Source organism: Pogoniulus pusillus, chromosome 23 (genome assembly GCF_015220805.1).
Source record: "Pogoniulus pusillus isolate bPogPus1 chromosome 23, bPogPus1.pri, whole genome shotgun sequence".
NCBI classification, from domain to species: Eukaryota; Metazoa; Chordata; class Aves; order Piciformes; family Lybiidae; genus Pogoniulus; species Pogoniulus pusillus.
In genome coordinates this window covers 20,675,028-20,694,326 of record NC_087286.1, presented here as the reverse complement: position 1 = coordinate 20,694,326, position 19,299 = coordinate 20,675,028, and the positions used below count along the sequence as shown (strand labels likewise).

The 19,299-nt window shown below is 41.3% G+C and overlaps 1 protein-coding gene across 13 annotated transcripts in view; it reads right to left on the bottom strand.

The window, feature by feature from the left end:
• KMT2C (lysine methyltransferase 2C) overlaps positions 1-19,299 on the bottom strand; it is a 193,635-nt gene that overhangs the window by 44,756 nt on the left and 129,580 nt on the right. For 12 of the 13 annotated variants that reach the window (XM_064162834.1, XM_064162840.1, XM_064162835.1 and 9 more), the window contains 8 exons: positions 18,581-18,745; positions 17,884-17,993; positions 12,532-12,597; positions 10,855-11,067; positions 7,247-7,375; positions 6,749-6,868; positions 4,008-4,138; positions 3,205-3,391 (listed from right to left, as the gene is read on the bottom strand). In XM_064162834.1, coding sequence (XP_064018904.1) covers positions 3,205-3,391; positions 4,008-4,138; positions 6,749-6,868; positions 7,247-7,375; positions 10,855-11,067; positions 12,532-12,597; positions 17,884-17,993; positions 18,581-18,745 — 1,121 coding nt within the window. The remainder of the gene's footprint in view (positions 1-3,204; positions 3,392-4,007; positions 4,139-6,748; positions 6,869-7,246; positions 7,376-10,854; positions 11,068-12,531; positions 12,598-17,883; positions 17,994-18,580; positions 18,746-19,299) is intronic. The other variant, XM_064162844.1, reaches the window with a different exon arrangement.

The window sequence follows — 19,299 nt, the reverse complement described above, 5'->3', positions numbered from 1 at the left end:
GATCCAGAAGTCTCATAGAAGACACTTAATGTAAACCATATTTTTCATATTTTTCTTCTATTTTTTCCTCATTTTAATTCCATGTGTGCTAAATATTATCTTGGAAACAACCAAATCACTTCAGTCAGCTGCTTCAGATCAGAATCAATAGCTGGTTGACATCTGCTGCAAATAAATAGCTCAATACTGCTCATTAATTTGACTCTTTTAGAATGGAGATGGAAACTAAGGCAAAGCAAAAAGCAAAATAATTTGCTTGTAATGCTGGATCTCTAAAAGAGCTCAGTTCTGCTGCTATCTCATGATCCTTATTCCTCCAACATATTACTACTGTTTTCTTGTTATTAGCTCTAAATGAATAAAAGTGCCTCTCCCAAGGCTGCAGCCACCCTAAGACATTTAATAGGCAGCAGCATATCTAGGCATAAAATGTTCCACAGCAGCATTTGAATCAGCTGTACAGGACTCAGATGACTCCTCTCCTTTTGTCTAGGAAGAATTTCTTTAGCATTCTCTGGGGACCTTTCTTGAAGAGATGACTTTTCCAGTGTCCCCAGAAAAAATAACACTGAATTGAAGCTATTTCACCACTCTGCCAAAGCTTTCACAGAACACACCTCACCAAGTGGCCTTTTTTTCACCAGAGACAACCAGGTCAAGAAACTCAAGAGAGACAGACAGTCCTTGGACTACTCAGGATGCAGCAAATCCAGCCACCACCTCTAACTTTACCCATGGCCTGCCAAAGAGGCCCTGGAGATCTGGTGTTCTGTATCCCCAGCGGGCATGCCTCTGCACTCTGCTCTAGCACTGTCTTGGAAACGATTTTAAAGGTCGTTCCCCTGCAGAATACACTTTGCAATGTGCCACCACATTACAAAACCACAGGAAAGATGATTCTTGTAAGGGAAAATAAAAACTGCAACCTCTTTGCCAGACAGAAATCAAGACCAGAAGCCTAAAGCTCAATTCAGTCATAGTTACTAGAAATTAATAGTAAACAGAGGACTCCACAACCTCTTTCTGGCTGGCTCTGCCAATCCCAGGGACTACTGCAATCCTGTCTACCAAAAACTTCAGTTTAAACCAAGCTCTAAGAGCAAATAGTCAGAGAATATGTCACAGAAACGCACTGCTAGTTCATGAGCAGAATGAACTTGTCACTGTTGAAGCCCACATCAGTCCTGTGCACATGCTGAAAAGCAAAGTAGATAGGATAATATCATTAGATGCTGGAGAGCTCTTTGGAAGACAAACAAGTATACCCAACCCACAATCCTGAGATTAAACAAGTTGGAGTTTCCAAGAGAAGAACATTTCCCTTGTGAAAAAGTCCTATCCAGTTAGGGAAGGACTCTCATAGGAGTCAGCAATTCTTGTGAGAAACAGTACTGTAGGAAAATAACGCAGTCCTACAGCCTGCCAGTGCAGTGGACAAAGCAGCTCACAGTGTTCCTGCTCAAAGCCAGGTCTGCATCCAAGCACTGAAAACACCACAGCTGCTCTGGGACACTCTTGTTACCTCCAGCCCCTCTGCATGACCAGCCAGAAATGAAGATGGAACTGTTGCTAGCTCAGCATATAGCCAATTGACCAGTCTCTCAAAATGAATCAATCTCTCTCACACATGTAGGTTCTACTGTGAAAATGTCTCCCACAAAGTTACAGTGCAAGAGTTAAGAAAAACTGCCCTGGAACTGATTGATACTGGCAGATGACTTCACCCACTGGCACTCCAACTACAACAAACAGCTCCGTCTGGACACAGTTTTGGCTGGAAATGGGAACAGTTGAGAGGCAATTGCTGAGAACACTCCTAGGGCCAGAAAGCACTCTCCTTTGAGTCTCTCCTACATAACCTGGGGAAGATAGCAGGTCACCCACTAAAGCCACTGCTGGAGATTTACTTCTCCAGAACCACTTTGCTACATTTTATTCCTGAATAAAAAGAGGAAATGACATTTTAACAGCGTGGCTTATTCATAAAGAGCAGTCTCTTCAAACATTCCTTCAAAGCTTCAGAATAACAGAACATCAACATCCAAGTTCATGAATTTCTGAGACCTTATACCACCACAATACTTGAATATTAGTGACTTAAATCTTGCATTTGGATAGGCCAGCAAGGACTTCCAAATCCTGTGTTTTTCTGGCCTCAAAAGAATGCTGAGGTGAAAAACTGTGTAAGTGAGCACATATTCTTGTACTGTTGGAACCAGGTGAAACACTCCAGGTGCAGTGGTTTTCCCTTCAGAAGGAGGTAACCTTTGCACTCTCCATTACTCACAATTTCAACTGTGTAACAATCAATGACTAATTTCAACGTAGCCTTTTGCTTTTCATTCAGCAGATTTCACTGAGTTACAGTCACAAATAAGGACCTTTCTTTAAACGACTTTCTGGACAGGGGAGATTGTAACACTGTGTGCAAACACTTTTAGATGGGAAAGTAACGAGGAGGAGTCAAAACACTAACCATAAATAAACTAAGATACACCAAAAACCCCAGTAACAGCTTGAAAACCCCAAGAGAATGGTAAGACACCTCCAGCTAACAGCACAAGCTGCAAGACAGAGAAGAAAAGAATTTGGAGGGGACAGCAAGGTTTTAGCTGTCAGTTGCTCCTTTGTGTGAAGCTGCTCTTTCAGCAGCACCTTACAACCCTTCAGCTATTTGTAACTTCAGTAAGGTTATGCAACTGCAAAAGGAAAAAGCAAAAGATTGCCTACAGGCTCCCAGCTGTACCTGGAATGGGCATTCACGTTCAGAAAGGGCATGGTAATTCCAGGGATACTGGCAGTCCAAAATAACCCAAAACACTGAAGAATGATACTCAACCAACAAAGATTCACTAGACTGCATCTTTTAATAGAGTGTTTTCTGTTGCCTTCCAGAAGGGATCTGCATGTTCATTCTTACACAGAATTCATTGTCCTGGATTTTATAGACGTGGTGGTTACAGCCAGGGAGCTTCAGATTTGCATTAAGTGCCAATTGTTGTGCCATCCACTGCTCTTTCTGAAACAGCTGGAGGCCTTGAGCTGAGTACCACTGATTACCAACATAACTTCACAAGGACAGACAGAATGTTGAAAAACACATCAGATAAAAACTGCAAGGAAAGTGCAAAAGAGGGTGGGAAAGCCCCAGCTACATCAACAAATTCAAACAGCTGACGTATTGCTGTCTTTAGGTTTGCCTACCTTGAGGTCCCAGTTTTGCCTGAGCTGGAGTGGAGGTTGAGCTAAGAAGGGGGTCAGATGAAGGATCCAGGAAATTGGTGGTCAGATTTGTTTTACATGAGGGTGGAAGTGACTCTTCAGGTAAATTATCTAGGCTCATCTTGGTTTGCCTACTGGTATCTAGTAGGTCTTTCCCAAAGAAAGCTTCCTGCAAAGACAAAAAATGATGCAGACAAACCAGTCAGTTTTTAAGCTGGCTGATGGTAGGCAGCTTGATGGTAGGCTGATGTTTGTTCACCATTAATATCCTGGTTATTATCCATGACTGCTAACCCCTCACCTGCTAGGGACACCACAGAATTGATGAGGTGGAAACAACAGAGATTATTGTAGTAGGGAGATGAAGCCATATCAACCCCCAAAACTGCAGGAAAACAAAGTTTTCCCTATCAAATCATGTTCTATCACTTTGTGGAATGCAAACCCAGTATCTTAAGAAAATGGGATGATCAGGCTCAGACAGAGCTGAATGCTGAAAATATCATCTGTCAGTTCAGAGATAAAAGAAAGGCTTCCTTTCCCCACTGCCTCCTCCCTCTGAAGAGGTAGAGATCTGCACATGGAGAGATACCACCAGAGGACTGGAGATGCAAGATAACATACAGCTGTGATAACACACCTAACACACAGCACAAACCGGGGCGCATCCTTTACAGAAAACCAATTTCATTTTAATGATGAACTGAGAAAAGGAAGAGGGAATCAAAGCACATAAAGATGAGGCTTTGAATTGGGTTTACAGAAGAAGCTAAGATCAGCTGTACCTGCAAGTAGGCAGGAAAGGTTTCTTCAAGTTTATTCTTCTTCTTCCTGTAACGCTTTTTGATTTTCTCAGTGCTTTCAGAAGCTGGGGTAGAGTCCTCGACTGGAGTGTCTGGCAGCTGTTCTGTCCAACCTAAAAAGGAACATTCAGGCAGAAACAAATAAAAGACTCAGTATCTTGCTCTAAAGGTACAGTGGCAGCATATCTAACATGTCTTGCTAATAATGCAGTCATTTGAGAGAAATTATAGGTGCCACTCATGCAGGTATTTGAAAGATAATCCCACTGAAGTAGTATCTCCAATATCATCAGCAATGTTGACTTACACATTAATCACCTTCCACTTTATTCACTAACACTCCTCAAATTGAAAGTAAAAAAGCTTTTTCTTTAATCCAAGAAAAGGCTGTCATATAAATAACAAACAGGCTAAAATAGAACTCTCTAAAGAAGCCCTTCAAGAAAAATTACACATTTATTCAGCTATTATATTCCAAAGTGGCACTGCTGCTTCTATTAAACACAGAAGCACACAGTGCTCATCAATCATTTCGTATTTTACTTCAACAGACCAAGTAAAACACTGCAGGTAAAAGCAGAACTTTTCCAGCCCTGCTATTTCTGTCTTGCTAAAGCTAATTATGTGAAGTTAATGACCCAGGGAAGTTATTTAAGAAACTGTACTACTGTGACAGTAAGATCAGCCATGTTTTATACTGTAGTAATCTCTTTATCATATTCAGGGGACAGCAAGTAGAATGAGACTCATCACACTGTGACCTCTGCATGGTCTGAGAGTGAGCTTTTGCAGAGAAAGGGCCTGGAACACAACAAGAGTAGCGACAAAAAAAAGGTAAAGGCTGATGAGTACTGGCAGCTGGGAAGCAGGCCCTCAGCAGGCTATGATGATTTCAAACAACCAAAGATTTTCTGAGTTGCCTTTTCTTACAGCAATTTTGCCTGAGCAGACAAAAAGAAGCTCAGACTTTGAAGTGAAGAATACTTGTTTAGGAGTAGCACTTTTTAACAGCATGCATTGTACTGTTAACCCAGAATGGTGAACGAACCTTTTTTGGGCACTCGTTTTGTTGTTTGGGTTTACTTTTGTGTGGTTGTCTGGTTTTGGTTGGCTGGTTTAGTGGGGTTCGTTTGGTGTTTGGGGTTTTGTTTTGGTGTTGTGTTCTGTTGTTTGGGTGTTTGGTTTGGTTAAGTTAATGGAGCAGATCTCTATAGAAATAAACCCCTCAAACCCAACATTTTCAACGCTACCTGAAGCAATGTAGTCTCCTACACTGAGAGTGTATTTACAAGGCAGAAAAACGTAGCTATAAACAGGGGATCTAGCCAGGATACTGGCTTGCACCAACAGAAAGAAACATTTGTTGGCTTCACAATACAGTTCTACAAAGGCAATTAAGCCAAACACTTCACTATTAGGTTTTAATACTGTCTGGATGCTGTAGTAAAGATCCAGCCCATTATGTTGTAAAAGCATATGAGGAGACCTATCTGGCTATAGAAAGGTTAAAAATGCAATAGCTAAACAAACAGGAGAGAATAAAATGAGAAATCAAAGGCCAGAGTCTTCTGAGATGGTATTTGCCAACCATTAGAAGCACTGCCTCCTTTTCTGTAGGGAACAGGCTCTGAACTAAATGCATTTCATATCTCACCTTAATGGTAACTCAGTATTTTGTAGATTAGATGGCATGAACAAACCCAGATAGATGAAATAATGCAATCTGATCACACCTAGCAAGCCAGGGGACAAGGCCCATAAACAAAATCTGACTTCTTGTTAGGTGCCCAATTGACTGAGCACTACAGTGTCCGAGGCATTAAAGTAGTTTTGCTATGAAAGAGAAACCAAACAGATTCCTCAGCCCTGGAAAAGACAGGAACTGATGGGGGAATATGACACAACTCTAGAAAATCTTTCTGGATTACCGATCAATACAGAATTCATCTTTCATCACAAAGCACAAAGGCAGCTTATGAAACTCAACTGAAACCAAGGAAATCTTCCTTCATGCGCCAACAGCATGTTGTTGAGCTCACTAACACCAGACTTCACAGAGCATAAACTGATGCATTTAAATATCGGCACATTTGTGGAACATGGGACATTAGTGCATAGCAAAGTGATGTGCCAGAAGCCACCTCTGGATGAGGGCTACATCTAGAGGAAGGGGTGTCAGAAAGAGCATTCCTCTAAATCTATCCTATTTTTCAACATTTTTTCTGTCATTTAGTGGTCAAAGCTAATTTAAAGAGCTCAGACACTACACAGCACTCCTTACAATCCTCACTAGTTATCTTCTGTAAATCGTGGGTGCTGCTGAAATCATAAGTAGGAAGGAATGAGTATTTTCAGCTGAATGTATAAAGCCATCCTGAGAAACAACAAAACCCTTTTTCCTTTATAGCACATCTCTGGAAGGAATTCTGTGTTCCCATAAGCACAGAATGCATCACACTGGAAGGGACTTTCAAAGGTCTAGTCCAATCCGCCTGCAGTAAGCAGAGACACCTTTAACTAGATCAAGTTGCTCAGAGCCTTGTCAAGCCTGACCTTGAATGTCAGCAGGGATGAAGCCTCCACCATCTCCCCACCCCGGGCAACCTGTTCCAGTGTTCCACCACCTTCATAGTAAATAACTATGCTGATGAGCTGCATTATTTTTAGTCATTAAGCATGAACAAAACCTCTGAAGTTAAACATTTAAAGGTTTCTGCATTTACCTTCATCTCTGCCAGGCAACTGCTCAGAAACAGATCCAGAGGAATCTTTCCTGGAGAGAGATCTTTTAGTCTTGCCCTGCCCCGTACGACTTCTCTGACGTACCATAAATCCACCGATACCTAACAAAGACAGAAGAACTCAGTATGCTTATTAAAACTATGGTTCATAGTAAGAATAAGAACTAAGATAAAGGTAAAGGGGACTACTACATCTCTAGAGGTCTAAGAATGCATCTGAGATACTTGAGGGAATTTTCATTCAGGGTTTTAAGGAGTATTTGTGCATTTCAATGTCCCAGACTCGCATTTTAGGACTGTAAAATAAAATCACCAAATGTGATAACTTTGCTGTGACCAAAACCCAACAATTAGCAGGAGAATACTTCAGATTTCCAGAGTTTTCTGGTTTGTTTGTTTGTTTTTTTTTAAAGTTGCACATTAACAGAAGTACAAAACCCAAAGGAGGGAGCCAGAAGGATACAGCTCATTGTATCCTACCAGGTCTATATGGTTTTCGCTTCCTTTTCTTAATTCCATCAGCTCCTTCTGCCACTTTGGCATCATCATCCACAGCTTCTCGTTCTGGGCTGGAATCTGATTTTCCATCACAGTCCATAAGATCACCTTCTGCAGAAAAGAGGCAATGGTAACTTGAACTGGAAAGATGAAAGAAGGTATTTTTCCACTATACCTACATCTGAGTGATTTCTGAGAAAGTGATTGAGAATGATAGACTTGTGAAAAGGGTGAAAAGATACTCAAACCCTCCAAACACTTGGGAAACCCCGCCTATGTATTCACAAAGATCCCCTGCACACACACATCTCTGCAAGAGGATGTCTACACAAACCCAGAAAACAAATGCTATGGTCACTGTAAGTGACTCTGAGAAGGTTTCCTGGCATGCCTTTCAGAAGTCTCTGCTGCTGCGCCTCCTGTGTGTCTGCTGTAGCTGTATGCTAAGGACTATGGATATGACACAAGACATACTTGATGTTGTTTGCTGTCCTCCCAAGTGCTGTTTGCTGCAGCTTTCTTTTTCTTCCTTTTTTTTCTTTCACTGAGAAGACTGAAAAACTACAACCTGCACTCGGAAGGTAATGTTTAATGACTCTTAGCTTTAGAGGGCTCTTGAAGCTGTGTGACTGAGCAAAAGCAGGCTTATCTATGAAAAGGAATTTGACTTATATAATAGAAAACTCAGCCCAAAGAAGTTACTCAGCCTTGAGGATGAAGATTGTAATTTTGAATTAGGGTGAAAACAGATGTGAAGTACAATGGCGTTAAGAAGTCTTTGGGGTTGAAGAGAGAGGGAGTTCATCCTGCTTCTGAGATCCCCAAAATGTCAAAACTATAATGACCATCTATCTTCGTTTTACTGTAAGCCTTTTAAGTTGTTAAATACACTCTTTCCCCTGAAAAGAAACTGGAATTCCAGTTCTCTGCTTTGGATTTAGGTGTGTAAATCTATACAACGTGAAACTACAGAGTTGTAAAGAGGAAGAAATACTGCTAGGCAGTGCTGGACTCCTTCATACCACTTCCACTGCAGTAGAACTGCAACCCTTGCTCTTCCAAAGACAAGATCTTCCCACTGAAGAAGCCTTTTCTGAGTTCTACCAACAAAGCCAGTAGCTCAGCAAAAGTAGTCTCCCCTGACCATCAGAGCCAATTCCCTCCTCCCCTTAAGAATGTGAGAGCCTCTCAGCAGTGTGTCCACTTCTGGCAGAAGAGAAACCTGCTTGTGTGCTAATGTGTCCTGCTACAAAAAAGTGGCATGCCAAGTGCTAAACCCCACAGTGGCCCTTCCCATGTACTTATGAAGCACAGCTCTACAAGTAGTAACAGAAGAGCCCCATCAAGGCAACTAAAGCTACAGCTCCCAAAGTAAGCTGAACTTTCAAGTGGACTTCAGAAGCAGAACACCAGCAAAAGTGCCAAGCCTGATGAAATGCTGACCCTGACCAAAGGCCATAGATGACATGGTAACAAAATCACCACAAGTTCAGTTTTCTCTGCCTGCAATTTCAGAGTCAAAGTAAGGCTTACTCCTGTCTGTCTGGGATCACTACACTATGTTGTTCCAATCAAAGCCATGACACAGCTTTATTCATCTTGTTGCTCAAAAAACCCTTAGGCATTGAGAAACAGGCACTGACCCTCTCTACAGAGCAGACTGAGAGCTGTCAGGAAGCACAGCCAATCCACCATGTATGTGCTGGGTGGTTACTGTTGTTACTGAATATGCCTTAACTCTCAAAAGGGTAACGAGAGGTGACCAGAACTGAAATGAAAAGTTTGTGGAAGCTTTGGCTCTCCCTCTCATAGACTGCTATTACATTTATACATCTTGGTATCTAACTCAAAAGGGCTACCTTGGAAAGCACACAAGCAGATCAGAAGTTAGGCAAAGGGACACAGAAAACAGGCACACATTCGTAAAGGCAAAGATGATTAACCACTTAAAGAGAACAAGAAGGGAAGTGGTTAATTCTCTGTCTTGATGCCTTCAAACCAAAATTAAAAGGTTTTTTTTTTTGCTTTCAACAGCCCACCTAATGGACTACGTGAAAGCATGAGATGGAAGGTAAGAGTCACTGTAGTGCCAGGGTAATATACCACCCCATATGAACGCTGAAAGAAAAACAACTAGTTAACAGTTTAAAAGGTTACAAACAAATAAAAGTAAGCTGTCATAAAAAACTACAATCCCAGTCCACAGCAGATGGTAAGGTAAGAGTCTGCTAATCAAACAAGGGGAACAACACTTACAGCAACAAGTTAACACTGAAAGTGCACTGATGGTTAAACTACCCAGTTATCTCAAGTACACTCTCTGTATCTAAATTAAGCTTCATGTGACATTTAATCTGATTAACAACGAGGCAATGTTGCATAAACAGAAAACACTTTAGGTTGTGGTGAGGTGGGGAGCCTCTGTTCCTCGCATAGCAGACACCTGCATGACTAATGTAATGACTTTCACACCTGCCATTTCAGTAAGCCTTTGGCCAGACCATGGATTAGCACCTATTCTACCAACACACTTAGCAGGATGCACAGCCAGACCATGTCAAAGAGGACAGGAGAATGGTACTGCACCATGCTGGCTGTGTTTCTAGTGTTGGAGAGAGGGGATTTGAAGAGTGTGGGCTGGCTGCTCCTACATGCTTTTCCCACTCTCTTTTTCCACCCTTAGTTTCCTTCTCTGTTCTTGCTCAGCTGTGAAGGAAGGAGATGAGTACTGGTGGCCCTGAGACATACGAATCTTTGCTCCAAATCCAAATTTATGGTGGAAAAAAGGTTTTCCAAGGGCTTCTACCATTTACTGAAATGTCATCCCCATACGGAGAGATTGAGTAGGCAGGTGTTTGCTCAGACCCCTTCCTATCTCATGAGCCTTGGAGGCCAAAAAAACCTGTTAAATCTTCCCCTCCCTCCATATTATAGCCTGGAATCTGAAACCATTTAGTAAGACTCTACATACAGCATCATCTACTCAAACCTCCTAGCAACACCTAGAATTCACTTCCAAACTCAAACTCTGTCTCACAAATTCTCCACTGGAGGTGAGGACAAACAAAACGTTGATTTTTGTCTAAGGAAACACAGTGAAGTATTTTTTCCTGCAGATTCTCAGGTCAGCCCACCTGATCTCTTTCAATAAAAGTAGACACTCCTAGCAAAAAGCTTTTTGCTCTACCTTCCCTTGGTTTCAAATACCAGCTTTAGAGTGATCTGGACATTGGTTTGCTGAGCCAGCTTTCACACAGTGATTGCATTTGAGAACTTCAAAACACACTTGTATCAGGGAGCACACAGTATTTCCCACATGTAACCCAAGCGTTAGACAAAAAGGTGACTTGTATTTCCAGCGTTGTTAGCTTTAGAAGGGTGAGTTTCCTACAAGATGGATGACCCATAAGCAGGACAACAAAAGAAATCTCTGAAATGGACAAGAAGTCATGGCAACTGTTCAAGTAACCTCCATGAGGTGTTCTGTGCAGAACATGTATCAGTAAAGTAAAAACTCCCAGGAGCATTTCCAGTACACGCATGTACTGTCATGCTCCGAGATACAAGACATGCCAAAAGTAGACTGCTACCTCTACTGTCATCCATCTCCCCATCTCTTGAGTGTTCTGACTGGGCATCTGGGGGTGTCTGTAGCACAGCCACACTGTTTTGATTTATAATCTTCAGTTTAAGCTTTGGTTTCGTCCGTTTTCTTCTTGGTACTGTAACAGTTAGGCTCTGTAACTGAGACATGCCGGATTCTGTCAAGCAGACTCCATCCTGGGTGTATGTCTTCGGTGGGTCTAAAAAGTTAAATGAATCATAACAGTAATATAAAACTCTTTAATTTACAAGGCTTAGATTTTTAGGAATAGCACTCTTAAGAGTTAATAATCCACATGTATGGAGCTGATTCATGAGTGAGGACATTGGTATAAATAAAACAGAGATATCTGATACTGTCTTAAACATTACAGTCACAGCTTCATAATTTAGAGTCTGATCTCAAATCCAACCACAATCCAGGAATCAAACCTTGAACCCATCAAGGACTTATTACAAAGGAAGATTTGATAAGCATACTGATGCCTTGCAGGGAACTTCTGTACCTCTGCCACTCCCAGATTGCTGTGCAAGTCTTGCATTGAGTCCCTGCTTATCAGGCAAGGTCCTCATCCAACCCCCAGCACTGTACCTCCATCTCATTAATGACCTTAATCCTCCCAGAACTCGTGGTAACTCTAGCAAGTTGCTAGCCCTATTTCATAAGCAGAAAAAACCCAAGTTGTGTCAAGTGAGCTGCTGAAGATCAAACTGAAAACTGTGGGTAGAGCTCATGTCTCCTAAGACCTACGAGACTGCTTCCTCCTCAAGTGGTTCCAGGACAAGTGAGTCTACCAACAATCTCTAACATTCCTTCATTCACCACGTAGAAAGATGCTGCCAGTTGTGCTGAGGCCCTGCAAGTGAAGGCCTGGGAACCTCCAGGGAACTAGCAAATTAGGAAGAGGCTGTAATGATACTCCTGCTTACTGAAGCCAATTAAATACTGATTTGATACCACAGCTTTTGAAAACACAAAACCATCAGAGCATTAGTTCCCTTTAACCAAATGTATTTTCTTATGTAACATTTCACACCTCGAAACACAGCTGGTTGTGATTTCTTCCCAGATGACTGTTTCCTTATGTTGAACTAAAAACCAGTGTTTGCTTTTAAAAGAATGCATACTCTTTTTCACACTGAAGGCTCCAGGGGAGAACCTTCTCCCAGAACTGCACTTGTGCCGTACCAAAGGGAAAAATTCTGACATGATGGAATCTATTCTAACGTGATGGAAGCCGTGGAGTACAGTCAGTACAAAAGCTGACTTGTGCATAGGCTTGTCAAGACTATAAATTCCTAGTATGAACCAGACAAGTACAGAAAAGTTTTGTCCTCCTGCAGCTCAGGCCTGTACACATTTGTGACCACGTTTGACTCAGCCCCACTGTGTTATCACTGCTAATATTAAGGCAGGCAACTAAGTCGGCAGGACCAAAGCGTAACTGAAAGTAATTATTATAGTGCAGGTATGGCAGGCAAAAGAGAAGGAAGAGAAAAGAATGGAAGAAAGTCAGAAATAAAAAAAGCAGCATGCTGTGGTAACTGAAGGATAGTTAATGCTGAGTGTTACAAAATCATAGCAAAAGGACTTTTTGTCTCACGTGAAAATATACCCTTAACATAGGCTAAACGATCACAGACTGAGCATTTCCGTTCTTTACCTAGTTCTTTTGATTTTGAAATAATCTGAGCTCCAACTGATGAATCACAACAGTCCAAAGAAGGCACTGAAAAATATAAGGAAAATCATTTCAACTTTTAAAACTGGTGATTTGATTTCAACTGAAGCTATCAATTAATTTTCCTTCAAACAGTTTCATTAAACTTCCTTATTTATGCTGTTCCAGCATTTGCTAGCACCTTTAAAATAAAGGGCTTTGCAGAGTCACAGAGGCTGTGACTACAAAACAAGCCTGACACAAGCTGAATTTCTCCAACTTCTGGGAGCCAAGAATGGCATTGGAAAGGCACTGAACTTGATGATCTTCTACTGGACCAAAGGCAAATACACTGAATCTGCTGGGTTGGAAGATAACCTCCACTCTAGGCACGAAGCTCAAGAAATGGGAGGGCTTTGTGAAGCCCTGTGGGTATTGACCACTACTGTATCTCTTCAAGGAGGGCCAGGGTCACTTCAACAGCTTCACACACGATACTCTGGGTGTGTCTATGCTTTCAAGTCTCTCATACAACATATATGAGACAGCTGATATATCTGAGAACAGATGATACACAACTTGTTGAAGTTAGATAGGATAATTCTTATTCAAAATAAGAATACCCATAGAAGGAATAGCAGACACTCAATTTAAAAACTATAGCTTGTGTGCTTCAGGGAAGCACTGAAACTGTGTGACTGAACAAATAATGATCAGAATGTCCTACAGCACTGGGCTACTGTTGAGGGGAGAAATGCTCTTCCCATCTGCCTTAACTACAGTAAGCGCAGTCATGCTTCACTAACCTGTGATGTGCAGGCTAGACTTCTAATATTAGTAGTGCCTTTACAGAGATTAAGTAGTCAGAGTAAGTAAAGTGCAAGTTAGAACCTTCTACCTCACAAACACTAAGAACTAGAATCAGAAAACCTGTTAGTTTGCCACAGTTAGCATTACTATATGGGCAAGTTCAGCCACACTGTTTTCTTTGGCCTAGAAATCCTGCCCACGATGAACGCAAGACAAACAGCTGGAATATGTAGTTTGCATCTGCCACACGAGATGAGACCTCTGAGGTGAAGCACCTGTGGAAAGGTCAGTGCTTCTCAGACATGTCAGAGCACTGCACTGTGCTGCTGCTGGCCATCTCACACACGGTATGGCACCAGGAGACTAGGGGAAGCACAAAACCTTCCAAGTAAGAGAGGATCTCTTTGCTAAATACAGTAACGAATATGAAACCTTGAGAGCCTTCCTAAGCATACAAAAAGTGAAAGTCTGTCTGCAAAAACCAGGGACTTGCAAAAGTTCAATGCAAGGTGTAGCTAAACTATATGACACAACCTACAAAAAACCCAGTATTTCACAGAGCCAGTAAATGAAAGAAGACCATGAGAATGGCTGGAAAACTGACACACAAGAGTGGAAGGAAAAGACAAAGAAGAAAACAAATTTAAAATGAGACTTTGAAAGTCACTGAGCTAAAAGGATACCAAAAAAAAAATACAGGACAAGCTGCAGGATGGAAGAAACTCAAAAGCACTAAACTGAAACAGATAAAAGGCAGATTGTAAGCAATAAAGTGGAGTAAGGCAAGGTCTGTTCATTTAATTGCTTTAATTTACAAGATGTTTAAGGACAGAGGTAACAACTATTGAACTGGAATCTAAGATAAACAAACAATTCAGGAGGACACCTGTGGATGGGAATTAGAAATCCTCATTTAAAATTCAAACAACAGGCACCCTTCTGGTTTGGGTTAGATTGTGAACAGTTTTAGCCTTGGAGACTGGATAGAGTAGAAATAGTCAAATAGAACAGGTTGACAGTAACAGAGGTGAGGCCTTCAGAGACAAACTCACAAAAGCTGCACAAACAGTGTTTGAAGACAGTATCAAACAAAATTCCAGAAAAGGAGCTAATTAGAGTGAAGATTAAGGATTAGAATCCACACAATGAATAACAGAGGAACACTGAACTGCTAGAGAAAGGCTGTTCAAGGCAAAAAAGTTAAAATCTCAACCAAAAAGTGCTTTCTGCAGCACTTTGCTGAAGTTCAACCACTAACATTATGCTTCTTTGCAAAAGAGTTTAATCAGAGGGAATATTGCACAGCATTTAGGAGCTTCAGTTGAAAACAAATAATTGCACAACGTGATAAGAATCAGCTTCAAAGAGAGGGCTGCAACAGAAAAGAAGAATTCTAGGAAGGAGTTAGCCTGAGCAGAACAGTTGATGTAGAAACACAACACTAAGGAGCACTCTCAGATGCTTGCATAACTCTGTTTCTTTGTAAACTCGACAGTTGATTTTTTAACATGCAGTATTATGTTGCTTTCATATCCTGTATTGGTCAAGTACATAAAAGAATGTTTCAGAATGGAGACAAATTTAATTTCATGAAGATTGCACAACAGAGGCTCCCCAGCCATAATAGGTATATCACTGGCAGGATTGAGCATCTCTGAATTTGTGATAGGAACCCCTTGCTGCCTTTCTGGGCATGCCTCCTTGAGCCACAGGAGGAACAGCTACCCAACTGGTACCAGATGTATTGTAACTAGCTGAAGAAAAACAGGCAGAGCCAAACCCTTTGCCTCCTGCAGAGAATGAAAAACAGCACCAAGGGAAGAGGATGGTGGAGTGTGTGGCTGGAGAGAGGATGGAAGTGAGGAAAGGATGAAATCTGTAGATGGGGCATATGGCTCACAAAGGAAAAACAACAGAAAGGCAGAATGCTGTGTAGATGACAGAGAATGGCTTGTCTAGCAGTGAAGGTGGGTAAGAGATGCACACACCCACCCTGGACGTGCAGGAGTTACAGTGCAGAGGAAACGCTTCTGCTACCTAGAGCAGCTGCTGGTACCCACTCTCATGAATACCCAATCTAAATCAGGAAAAAGCCTTCTGGAAGGCACAGCAATAGGCTCAGGGACACACATTATAACTTGAGACCCTACTAAAAGGAATCTCATGGAACACTGATCAGAGATGATTATTTCAAAAGAATCTGGTAATGAAGGTTTATGATATGCTACTGTGGAATAAATCTAACCACTATCTGGCTTTTGGTACTTATGTACATTGCATTCTGCTCCAGAAGAAGAACCTATTTCTCTCTTATTTCTGTGCTCTGAAGAAGATGACTTTGTAAGATTACCAGCTATGCATCTGCTGTTCTTAAGGTGAGAGAGGGAAGAGCTATTACAAAGTTAAAGTTTTCCATTTTCTGGGGCAAGAAAAATGGAGGCTCTCTCTTAATACCAACATGCTAGAAGTATTCACTCTTCACCAGCAGTAAACCTGCAAAGTCTTGGTAATTTACTAGTTTGAGAGGCTCTTGCATCTCTATAAAGAAAGCAGTTAAAAAGCTTCTAATAGTACAGCAACACATTAATACAACTGATGAGACATCAAATGAGAAAAGCAAGAACCATCCCACTAAGAAATGCACAGAATGGTACAATTAAAGAAGCTTTCTCCTGTTAACTGTTTCCCTGAGCTTGTCAAATGCTAATACTTCTCACTTTGAAACAAAACATTGTAGGAGATTTTCAAAGTAGTTTTAGAAGAACTAACGAAACTAAAACACTTCACATGAAAACTTCATGCAAGCATTTATATGAACATGCATCAAATGACATACTCAGACATGCAACTGTGCAAATGTAGATGTGTTAAAGAGTTATTATATACATACTGAGTCAAAACATGAAAGAATAAGTGGGGAAATTCATCTTATAAAGAAGAAAAAAAAAAAAAAAAGGTGAAAAAACCTGCAAAGAAAGCTTGGGAAATCCCTAATGAATCCTGCAGGACCACTTCCCATTCCTCAATGGAAAACAGAAGCAACAGAACCTCAGGAAGATGTACAGGAAGGACTAACTCAGGAACCAGCTTATGCCTGGAAATGAAACATCTCTGATACCATCTTGTCAGGTTGTTCCATCTCACATATTATGGGCCTTTATCTCCCAAAGGTAGTTCTGCCAGCTCAGAAGAGAAAGGAAGACAGAGCATTTCTTACTTGGACCTTTTTGTTTTCATTGCCCAAAGCTTTTCATCCAAACAGACAAAGCTCTGTGTTCTATCTGCCAAGTTTCCTGGTTCCTTTACCCACTTACAAAACCCTTTTTTTTTTCAGATTTGTGAAAGCAGATCTCAAAACTGAAGTGCACTGCAGAAACACATAAGCAGGAGTCATTCTACCAGTAATGAAAGTGGGGTACTTGGAAGCGTTCCACAAGCACATGTAGTTGACAAGGGAGCACATAAACCTCTAAGCTCACGTCAGTAAGTTCTATTTACTGCCATGCTGTCATGAGGACATTCCAGTGTAAAGGGACATCAGATGCTCTCCTGAACCTTTCTTGGCAGACCCCTTGAAGACACACCTCTTCAATCTTGACCAGGAAAGCTGGTCTTACTGACATCATCTTGGTGGACATGAGTATTTCTTGAAACATTTACTTAGCTTTTACACCTTTCTCCTACCATATCATCATGAACTCCCCGTGAAGAGTTAATGCAAACACATCAATATGCTATTATGCTCAAAACAGGTAGAGGCCTCAAAGCATCAGACTGAAGTAGAAAGTCCCCTGAGGTGACATGCAGGTAAAACAGACCTGAGATACTACACTTGTAGCAAGACTGTAAGTCACATTATAGACCACTCCCAAGAAATGACACTGTAGCTCTGCTTAAAGAGGAAACACTGCAGTAACCTCAGCTGGTGAAGTGCCTCTGCTGTATAACTGCAATGCAGGCTAAGGAGGAAGCTGGCACAGCAAAGTTCCTGAGAAAGAACTATGCATTTTCACTAACAAGAAAGTGGCAACTTCCACACAGCAAAGCACGTCAACTCGATATTAGAGACTGCAGCCAGGAAGGGAAGCACCAGCCTTAACATACTGGGAGAGCTGACAGAGCAGCATTAATCAAACATGAAAAATAAACAAACAGAATGCTTGACCAGCCTGATGCTACAGCCACTGATGCCTCAGCCTCAAAGTACAGAAAGTGTTTGTGCTCAGAAGTGATTTTCAGCTAGTAACTCCGGAGAAGGGGGCTTGCTTCCTTCCACTTGACAAAGTGAGATGCTTTTGAAACCTTTCAACACCAAATGATCTTCAACAAATCTAGCTTTGCTGCTAGGCTCTCCCTGGCCTTGCAGCCAGTCGCTAGAGGATGTGAAAGAGCTGAGGGTACTTCCAGAAGGGCCTTTAAAACAAACATGGGAACTCTTACTTCTACCACGAGCCAAATTTGCACCAGAGAAAAGAACCACAACACATTCCCAAGCCTATGTATCGCAGTGTGCAATCCTGCCATTGGTTTCAATCGTCTCCTTACCGTTTGTTGGTGGTATGTATGGCCTACAAATGGTACAGTCAAAACCCATATCAGCTATGTTTTCCACTTCCTCCTCTGTGTTTAAGTTCTGACAGATTGCATGCATCCATCTAGAAATTAAGTGGGGGAAAAAATACAATTTAAAGGAAATAGGTGGTGTTTTAGGAGACCCAAATAGCAGTATATGGTCCAAGTAAACGTGAAATACTTGATTAAATTCTTTAAGGGAGAAAGGAGGAGTCAGGTTCTCCACATACAGCATTCCCCTAGGGTTGTGTGTGTTAAGCACTCTATATGCAGTACCAGATTACCTATTTCCCTTCACAGGGAGGATCTACTCTATAAAACAACATTCCAGGAGCAAATATATTTTAGTATTATAACTTTCTTCCTGTACAACAATCATTTTAACTACTTACTTGATACAATGTAATCTAGATTTAGCCTCACAACAGTAGATTACTTTTCTTTCACAGAGGGGGAAAATGAGGCACAGAGTGATTAATTGACTCTCCCAGAGCCATACAGTTAAGTCTGTGGTACAACTAAGAATCAACTAATAAGAGACTTCGGAGACTCAAACCAGTGCTCTTTACCACAAGACCATTCCCTTCATCTTTTTGCTTTTACATTAGGGGAAAAAGATTAAAATAAGCCTCAAAGAGGAAAAACCCTGCAAAATCTGAGCAATCCTTACCGGTCACACTGCCTGCACTGAATGATCAGCTCTTCGTCCCTGTAAGTGCGATAGCAGATCGGGCAGGTAGACAAACTCGCGCAGGGAGCACACTGTGTGTAATTATTTTGCCATTCACATCTTAAACCTGGAGAAGTTGCTCCACAGTGTCTGCACCAAACACACCTGCAGAACAGACAAAATGGTCTATTACTTTCAGGTCATGGGAAGCTTATTTTGTGGCTTTAAACCTCTCCTACTTGGAAGCGGGCGAGTTATTAAGCTTTACATCACTAACCACTGAAGGTGTGTGTGTGGGGAACTCATGTCAGGTCAAACAAGACTTTAATTGGATGGAAATGGCATTGTTTAGATTTTGGACATTGCTGACATTTTGTATACCTTTTAATCTACAACCCACAAAAATAGGCACATGGTCAAAGAAGCCAACAGGTCAAAGAACTTCATGCTTCCAGTTGCCATTCACCTTGAGACATGGAGATTTAATCATGTGGGAGATCTATTCTGTTACTACTTCACCTAAGTAAAGCAAATAGCTTTCAGAAGGGTTCATTTTGAAAACAATTTGGTGAAGCTCTCATTCATTTTTCCAACTGAATATTGGAATGAATATTCCAATGAAGGCAAATGGAATATTTTTTGGCTAAGAGTTTCAAAAGAAAATGTGTGTCCACCTCTACTTAGATGGGCTTTGGCATGAGAAACAGTATTAAGCAGAG